Consider the following 8913-nt stretch of genomic DNA (forward strand, 5'->3'; position numbering starts at 1 on the left):
GCCAGAACTCCAGCAGGGATGGACATTTGCACCTTCCTCCTGCTCGCAGGTTTCCAGTACTGGAAATTTTCCACTTGAGCCAAGTCTGACAACACTTTTGCACACCCACTTAGGTCCATTAAGTCACTGTCCTAGAACCCAGGGAGATGTTTTAGTCGAGAGCATGCAGGGTCAGAGCTTGCCTGAAGACACAAAAGCGCTCAGGGGTTCCAGGAGAGATCCTTCTTCCTTTCACACTCTACAAGCAGAGGAGCTATGCAAGCCCCCTCCACCCTGCACACATAAATGAGCACACAACCCCTTTACTGTAGTAGACTCTTGGTTTTATTCATTCTCTCAGCAGAATAGTTTTTATTCATTTGCCTTTTCTGGCCTTGATCTTCCTCAGGTAGAACTCTAATTCCTTGCCTTCCAACACATAGCCATCGGCTCGGCCACACTGTCCAGGTCTAGAGGCAATGCAGGCTGCAAGGAGAAGTCACCCAGTTAAAGAAGTTTAATAATTCACTACCCCAGTATACATAAACTGAAATAAAGACTGCATGCAGTGTCTCTGCAAAAACACGGACAAGCAAGTTATCAGTAGCACATACACCAGTTTACGTGCTGGCTTCAGTACCTCCCCCTAAGGTATCACGCTCTCAAACCTGCTTTGCTGGACTGCATCCCTAATGAAGTCCTCTTCAGATCTCCAAACTGTCATCGCTCAAATTCAGTAGCAGAACTGGACAAAGGTCTCATCACCAGAAGACTTCAAAACACTGAACTATTCCCCAGAACTTGAAACTGGTCAAAGCTGTTACATGTTCGTAGGACATTTTTCTGACACACAGCGCACCCCATGGGCCTTTGCTCATTTTGCAAGTCTCAAGCCCCATCATTTCTCTCAAAGGCCAACCAGGAATGATCCCCTCCAGGAGCCTGGCTGGGACATGTGCCAATTCAAGCTCCAGAAATAGATTTCCCCTTCCTGCCAGAAGTGGGGTATCTCCAGAGAAGATAAAACAACAAGTTACATTTAAGACCCAGAAGATACTTCTGCAGATATGGAGAACACCCCATTGCTTTCACCCTGCAGTTAGCTTTATCACAGCACATCAAACTTTAAATGAACCCAAGACCAAGAGTAAGATCTGCTCTGGCACCCTGTTTGTGCCCTGACTCCCTTATCCCCACCCACGTTAATACTGCCAGGGACTCACCAAGTAGCTTTCCTTGCTGGAACTGCTCCTCAAGAATACTTGCTATCTTGGCATTCTTCTTTCGCTCATCATATTTTTTCTGGATCTTCTTTGAACGCTTCTTGTTCAAGATCTCCTCCTCCTCAGGAGTCTAAAAACAAGACCACAAGCAAAGACAAGGTGAAACATGGCCACCTTCTGCTAGAGCAGGTGGTCTCCACTAACATCAAGGAGACCCTCGTATTCTCAGCACTGCACTGTGTTTCCCATGCCACACCTTGCAGAGGTACAAATACTTCAGCCTCACAGAACCAGGCGCTGTTTCACTTTTGAGGCCAAGAAATGCAACGTTGCTAACTAGAATCACTGCTGACAACAGAGCGCAGTGCCCTAGGGAAGGGTGCTCTCATACAAATTAAATTGCAAAGGTTTCCTTGATGCATTAATCCTCCTCCAGAAAAAGCAAATACTCTTTCCCTCTCCAGACATAATGACAGCACTTGGGTGTGGCGCAAGTCCTGGCAGACAGGTTACAAGCTCTCACTGTGCTTCTGAACTGCACAGTGCTCAGCTAAAAGTGCTTTGTTTTTAATGCAAGGAGACAACCTTAAGCTGAGTGCTACACGTAGGGGTTTAAATACCTCCTAGCAGTCTGGGGTTTGCATCTTGAACAAAATTAGAGACGACAGGTCTGGATAGTTTAAAGACACCTTGAGATCACTTAAAAGCAAACTCAACTGTAGTTAGCAATCCACAAGCTTCTCAGCAAAGCAACCATTCCTCAGCACAAGGACCTGATCTGCAAAGTCTTCCTCAGCATCATAAAATGTCATCGCTCTCCCTTCAGTAGCAGAACTGGACAAAGGTATCATCATTAGAAGACCAAAGAGATCGTCGGGCAGGTCCTTGTGCACGAATGGGCACAATGCCTCAGAGAGTGCTCCGTGGCACCGAACACTCCGTTAACAGAACCACACTTGTCCTGGGAGCTGATGGGAATGTAGCCCAGATAAGCACTGTTATCACGGACGGGTACGCAATGCTGTTCTGGCAGGCACTGTCCACTCACGACGGCTAACTGCCTCTAGCAGGGCAGACTCTACTCTCTGCAAGGAGTCAAAATGACAATGACGATCCCAGACATACCAGTTTGGCACCCTTCTTGCGTCCGAGGGGCAAGGCATAGTGGGCTTCGTACCACTGCCGGTATGGGGTGCTGTCAATGAGAACAATGCAATTCTTCACCAGGGTCTTTGTCCGCACCAGTTCATTGTTGGAAGCATTGTAGACGACATCGATGATTCTGGTCTTGCGAGTGCAGCCTTTCAAAAGAAGAGTATGAATTCAAACCTACAGGGATCAGACAACTGAGAATACAGTCCACAGCATCTCACACATACCCTCAAACCACCACACGCTTATCACAATCAAATATCCTCCAGCTTCCCTGGCAATGACTTAAATTTAACTAAAAGATGCATCTGTCCAGCTTTCTGTTGCTAGGACAGAACATGATTCGACCCAGATGAAAAATTGGAACCTATGGCCTTACTGGAACTAATCTCAAATAGGACTGAGTAATGTTAAAAAATAAATTTTCACTGGAAGATGCCTTGGCAGATGCCAACTGACACCGCACACAAGCCTCAATCCTGTATGCACTTCCTAGAGTTACTGAAGTAAGCTATGTTGAAAAGGATCTGCAACACATGCTAGAAACCATTTATATAGGATGAGGGTTTATGAGTAAATTGAAGAAGCTGGTGTTTCCACCCTTCAAGACACACCTGGAGTATTCAGTATTAGCTACTAGACTTGACTGTTCAGCACTTGCCTGCCCTGGACACACAGCCCTCCACGTATGCAAAGGCCAGGCACAAGAGGGGTTTTATCCTCTGCACTCACGTACCTCATCCTCATCCTGCAAGGTACGCTCAGTCCCCTCACTTCTGTAATACTGCCTATGAACAACTGCACTTATCACAGTACAGACAATGGTCTGTGATCACTGAGGAGAAATCACCTCCCTTCGCTCTCACACCACGCTGGCTGCCTTCCTTACTGCTGGCTTTACTATCATATTGAGTAACACCAAACAGGCCCGGGCCCAAGTTATATGGTTTTCAGTTTGTAGTTCAGAGAAAACCCACCTTGCTCCTGGGAAACACTATAGACTCCCCTCTCACTAACGCACTTCCCACTTCGGCTTAGCAAAGCAGGAGTAGGAAGCAAACTGCACGTGCTACTGCAATGCTCTCCTAGGGCCACACCTCCTCAGAAAAATCCTCACCTTTCTCTGTTGTACAGGATCACCTAACTTTTAGTAAGTGCTCATCAATAAACAAAAAATTTGCATTTACGAAGAACCACCCATATTTAGTTCTGTAGTTCTCCCCACCCCAGGAAAAAGGTAACGTGAGCATGTCACTCAGTGTAACTATGACACTCCAATCACTGTGAACTTAGCAGACATCCAAGTCTCCTAAGGCCACATAAGGTCAAAGTTATCATCACTATGCATGCTGCTTCAGACCCAGTACTGCAAAGCTCCACACTGTTCACACAAACACAGCCTACAAAAATCCACGCTTGCATCATCATCCCTCTACTCTGTAGCAGTACCAGGCACCAGCGCAGCTGTAGAAGACTTTTCCCTTCCAACACATCAGGTTTACGATGTACTTACATTCTGACCCCCAGGAGAAGTTGCCAACATCCAACCGAAGGGCACGGTATTTCTTATTTCCACCACGAACCCTCACCGTATGAATTCGGCGTGGGCCAATCTACGGTCAGAAACAAACACCAGGGTGTTGTTGGTGCTGGAACGCTGCGCAGCTCATGCAGGACTCCAGCAAACTCCTAAGCTCAAAGGCAATGTGGTCAGTGTAACTATGACAAACCCCAGCATCGGCAGATACGGTAAGTGACCAAAACGGTCTGTTGCATCTACCTAAGGTGAAAATTTCATCACTCCAATTGCCTCTTATTTCAAAAATGTATCACTGCTTTCTGCAGGTGTAGAGGAAAATACCATCTCTTAAAGAAGCAGCGACACATATTTAACTATTCGCAAAACACAGCACACGACCAGCAACCTGAGTTTGAAAACAGAACTACTGAGCACCCTCCCCAAATCACCCACCTTAGTGTTGGCAGGAGGTCGCCCCAACTCATATTTCCTCTTCTTGTGGTAGGGCTTCCTCTTGCCCCCAGTCTTGCGACGCTTGTGCCAGTTGTCCCTGGAGATACCTGAGTGGAGAGCAGCGTGGTCAGGGGACAGCACGGAGCCCACCTGGCCATGGCAGGGCACGGTTCTGAGTCCTCAGCTCTCCAAGGTTGGTATCCGCACAGTGCACTCAGCCTTATGCAGCAGAGAAGCTTCATCATTGATACTCAGATCCGCCTCGGCCTCCTCCCTTCAAGCAGGGCTGTACAAAGCGGACTCCCTCCACAGCATCTAACAGGTGTCCCCTTTGGGAAGCAGCCTCCCAACCTACCTCATGTGCTGGGCACCCTATAGGAAGTTAGAAAGTGCCCCATCCCAAGCTGCTAGGCACCCTATAGGGGACCACCCTACACTATCCTCTGGGCCTGGTAGATCATCTGTAGAAAGGAACCCCCATCCCATCCACCTGCTGCGCCCCTGAGAGACACCCCAACACAAACCCCCTTCTCCCACCCAGTCTGCTGGGTGCCCCATAAGGACTGCCTCCCCACCGCACCCCATCTCCCGTTTCCCCTACAATCCCCCGCCAACCAGCGAGGTACAGGCCGCCCTCCCCCCCCCCCCCCCGCCTCACTCGGTCCCCTACAGAAGCCGTCCCACCTCATCCGCAGGGTTCCCTGCGGGAAACGCTCCCTCCACAGCCCCCGAGCGCTACGGCCCCAGCGCCACCGAGAGCGAGCCCAGCGCTCGGGGCCTGCAGCCAGGCAGGGCAGGGCAAAGCGAGCCCGTCCGCCGCCACCCCCCCTCCGCCGTCCGGCGCCATGTTGGGCCTGGGCATCCTTCCCCCGCCAGCGGCTCGGCGCCGTCGCGGCCGCCCCCAATGGCGGGCGGTGCGGGCTGGCGGCAGCCCCCGCCCTCACCCGGTAAGGGGCAGGGGCGGGCAGCGGCGGCGCGGCGGGCGGATGGCGGCGGATGGCGGCCGGGCCCGGCGGCGGCCCCACTCACCCATGGTGCGGCACTGGCGCAAAGAGGCGGGGCCGGGGCTCACGGGGCGGTTTGGCGGGGGCCAGCTCTCGCGAGCCCGTGACGTCACCGCGCCGCCAGCGCGGGGCGCGCGCCGTTGCCCGGCAACGCTGAGGGGAGGCGGGGGGCGATGGCGGGGGCTCCCGGGGCCGAGCCTCAGGGCGGGTCAGCGCCGGGGCCGCTCTGCCGGGGCATCAGCGGGCCCGGGCTGCAGGCCGCGACGCAGGGGAGCGCTGTCGGGGGTTTGCCTGTCCCGGCTCCATCGTTCTTGCCCCGCGGGTCACCTCCAACCAACGCCTCCGCGCAGGGCCCGGGGCTCCCGGCATCCCGCGGCGGGGCCGGGCGCGCGCAGCAGCCCCCGGACTGCGGCCGTGCCCGGCGCTGCGGGCCGCGGGCGCCGCATTAGCATACGGCTCATTAGTATTCTGGGTGATTTGCGTACCCAGGGTGCACCGCGGGCCGGCGGCGCGGTCCTGGCAGAGCTGTCCGCCGCTCCCGCGGTCGCTCGGGTCTGGGTGCGGGGCCCTGCCCGGGTGCGCTACCGAGGGGCAGGGCCGGGGCGGCGGGGGAGGGAGCGGGGGGGGTGGGGGAGGAGGCGGCGGGGGTCGCCGTCTGCGACGGGGGGACAACCGGGGGACGGCCCGTGTGCGGGCGGGGTCATTGGCATACTCTGGTTTCTCTTCAGATCGTATAAATCTTTCGCCTTTTACTAAAGATTTCCGTGGAGAGGAACAGGCACGAGTGTCGATGAATTTTTTTGAGGCTCCATTTCGGTGGGGTTGCCCCCTTTGTGGTTAAAGATAGAGCAGCGCGGTGGCGGGTCCTGGTACGGGAGCGGAGCGCTGGGTTTGTGGGGGCAGGGTTAAAGTCCGCGCGGGTGCCTTGCCCCGGGCTGGTTTGGGTTTTCGCTGAAAGCAGCCTTGGCAGCAGAGGGGTTGCGCAGCGCCGCGGCCGGTCTCGCCCCTCGCCGGTCCCGCCCCTCGCCGCGCCGGCTGGCACGGGGGGCTGGGGGGGGCGGCACCGCGGGGACGGGCCCTGCCGTGTGGCGTCACGCGTGACGTGTCGCGCCCGGGAGGGCTGGCGGGGGGGCCGCTGCTGGCCAGCAACTGCCCTGGGTCGAATTTTCCTCTCTGTTATTCTTTCATCCCTTTTCCTTACAGTTAAAAAAAAAATAATTATTGAACTGTTTTTATCTCACAAGTTTCTCGCTTTGACCCTTCCAATTCTTCCCTCATCCCTCCGGGCGGGCGGAACGAGCGAGCGGCTGCCGGCGCTTGGCTGCCAGCTGGGGCTAAACCACGGCAGGGACCCAGCAGCCTCGCTGGGGCTGGGGGAGAAGGGACCCGGGGGCAGAAGGGACCCGCTGCGGGCCCGGCCCCCGGGGCGGCGGAGCTGGCTCGGCCCGGCCCCGCATTTCTGCCCGCGGCGCTGACCCCGCTGCTCGGACCCCTCCGTGCCGCCGCCGGAGCGGCCGCCTCATTAGCGTGTGCCTCATTAGCATGGGGCTGTTTGCATACCCAGGGTGCAGCGCGGCAGCGCCGGCTCCCGCCCCGGCCCGCTCTCCGCCGCCGCGGCCGCTCCCGGCGCCGGTCCGAGCCGTCCGGTCTGCGCGGCTGTGCGGGCACGGCGGGGCCGGGCCGGGCCGGGGGCCGCGGGGCTGGGGTCGGGCGTCGCCCTGAGCTGTGGGGCGTGGGGCCGGCGGGCGGCGCGGGCGGGGCGGCATGGCGGTTATACTCTGGTTTCTCTTCAGATCGTATAAATCTTTCGCCTTTTACTAAAGATTTCCGTGGAGAGGAACAAGCACGAGTGTCGATGAATTTTTTGAGGCTCCATTTCGGTGGAGCTGCCCCTTTTCTGGTCAAAGACAGGTCGAAACATTATAGCGCATATCTCCTTTCTGTTCCCCACGCTTCTGTGTGGCGCTGCCCGTATCTCCCTGCTCTGCCGCCTGCTCTCTGCCCCGGGCCCGGTGGCGGTTGGGCCCCGCTCCGCTCCGCCCCGCCCCGCCCCGCTGTCTGGCGTGCGGGCCGACTGCGCACGCGCGGTCCCGCACTACAGCTCCCAACATGGCCGCCGCCGTCGCCCGCCTTCCCCGCCCCGCCGCCGTGCTGGGCCGCGCCCCGGTGCACGCCGGGAGCTGTAGGCGGCCCGGCGCGCAGAGCATGCCGGGGGGTGTAGTTCCCCCCGCCGGTGTTTCCCGGTAGGCCCCGCGGCACGCCGGCGCGCGGGGTTTAAATCGGCGGCGGTTGTGCGGGCTGCAGGTTCGCCCCTGAGCAGCCGCTCGCTCCCCTGGTGCCCGCGCCATGGACTCGCGCCTCTACCGCCATGTCTGCCCCGGCCGTGTCATCAACATCCAGCGGAGCAACGGTGAGGGGCGGGGGGGAGAGGGAGGCCCGCGGGGGTCCTGGCTGCCGCCTCCCGTAGCGCCCCTGGGCAGCGGTGGGGCGGCGCCGCGGGGGTCCCGGCCGGGCCGGGGGCTCAGCGTTGGCCTCTTCCAGGCTTGATCCACAAGGCGACGGTGAAGACGGTGAACGCGGGACGGTCCTCCGTGTCCGTGGAGTGGTCCGAGGGCGGCGCCGTCAAGGGCAAGGAGGTGAGTGATGGCCGCGCCCGCCGCCCCTTCCCCGCTCTTGCAGCTGATTCGGGTCTGCGCTTGCTTTAGCGTCGGGCGTAAGGAAAGCCGCGACACCCACGCGTGAAGGTAAGGCGTGAAGGCTGGGCGCGCTGTGGCCGCGGCGGAGCAGGCTCTGAGCCTCTGGGTGAAGCGGGGAATGCTGGGCCCCTCGCTTGCGCTGGCGGCTGATGGTTTGGATGCCCCGGAGTCCCGGTTTTCTCAGCTCTGGGGCTGCCTGTTGGTTTTTCCTGTCTGTAACAGCGGCCTGCAGGCTTTCCGTAGGGCTTAACGTGCCGCTTACTGGGGGCCACGCGAAGAGGGCTGAGTTTGATTTCCTGAATCCCTGTGCTGGTGCGAAATAAATACTGCGTGAGATTGGGAGCGGGGGGAGGAGGGAGCCTGGGGCACTCGAGGTTGATGTGGCTGAAATCCTGACACTTCACACATCTCCTTTGGCAACCGAGCAAACGTGCTTGTGCTGTCTGTTTCTCTGGAAACCCATACTCTAGAGCTTAGTTAAAATCTTAAAGTTGCCGTTGGCAGGTTCTTTGAAATAGGATCTTGTACTGTTTGTGTTCAAATACGCAAAATTTGCAGATTCAGGTATGATTGCTGGCTAAATTCTGTGTAGGTCCTACAATACTAAAACTTTATGAAGACAACTCAAAACCCAGCAAATTTTCTTACACGCTGTTAGTACATATTATATTGTCTGCATATACATATTTCTGAGCTAATTCACTTTCTGATTAGATAAAGATTCCATATAAATCAAGCTTTATAGATTACTTCTCTTATGTTATCATGTGGTGTCTCTACATTTTACAGAGGTTCACCTACTTGGTTTTGCTCTTTTTATGGACTCTTTATTTAAGTAATTTAAAAGTTAATTGAGAACTCAAGAACTTTCTGGAGTGGTGCTTGCG

General features: G+C 56.5%; 1 protein-coding gene and 6 non-coding genes across 7 annotated transcripts; 2 read left to right on the forward strand and 5 right to left on the reverse strand.

Moving 5' to 3' along the window:
• Positions 1 to 307: 307 nt before the first annotated feature.
• RPS8 (ribosomal protein S8) lies at positions 308 to 5386 on the reverse strand. The gene is made up of 6 exons (XM_075710590.1): positions 5356 to 5386; positions 4327 to 4433; positions 3868 to 3967; positions 2328 to 2503; positions 1203 to 1332; positions 308 to 465 (listed from the first exon to the last, which is right to left on the reverse strand). The coding sequence occupies exons 1-6, from the start codon at positions 5357 to 5359 to the stop codon at positions 356 to 358; spliced, it is 627 nt and encodes a 208-aa protein (XP_075566705.1). The 5' UTR covers positions 5360 to 5386; the 3' UTR covers positions 308 to 355.
• Positions 679 to 750, reverse strand: LOC142593616 (small nucleolar RNA SNORD38). The gene has a single exon (XR_012831093.1). It is a non-coding gene; the product is annotated as a small nucleolar RNA SNORD38 (small nucleolar RNA).
• On the reverse strand, positions 1990 to 2062 carry LOC142593615 (small nucleolar RNA SNORD38). Its single transcript, XR_012831092.1, has one exon. It is a non-coding gene; the product is annotated as a small nucleolar RNA SNORD38 (small nucleolar RNA).
• Positions 4059 to 4162, reverse strand: LOC142593617 (small nucleolar RNA SNORD46). Its single transcript, XR_012831094.1, has one exon. It is a non-coding gene; the product is annotated as a small nucleolar RNA SNORD46 (small nucleolar RNA).
• LOC142593614 (small nucleolar RNA SNORD55/SNORD39) lies at positions 4500 to 4580 on the reverse strand. The gene has a single exon (XR_012831091.1). It is a non-coding gene; the product is annotated as a small nucleolar RNA SNORD55/SNORD39 (small nucleolar RNA).
• Positions 5387 to 6038: 652 nt separating the features above from the next.
• On the forward strand, positions 6039 to 6154 carry LOC142593609 (U5 spliceosomal RNA). Its single transcript, XR_012831086.1, has one exon. It is a non-coding gene; the product is annotated as a U5 spliceosomal RNA (small nuclear RNA).
• A 949-nt stretch (positions 6155 to 7103) lies between these two features.
• Positions 7104 to 7218, forward strand: LOC142593619 (U5 spliceosomal RNA). The gene has a single exon (XR_012831096.1). It is a non-coding gene; the product is annotated as a U5 spliceosomal RNA (small nuclear RNA).
• Positions 7219 to 8913: the final 1695 nt, after the last annotated feature.

The sequence above is a fragment of the Pelecanus crispus genome, chromosome 5, assembly GCF_030463565.1.
Source record: "Pelecanus crispus isolate bPelCri1 chromosome 5, bPelCri1.pri, whole genome shotgun sequence".
Classification (NCBI taxonomy): domain Eukaryota; kingdom Metazoa; phylum Chordata; class Aves; order Pelecaniformes; family Pelecanidae; genus Pelecanus; species Pelecanus crispus.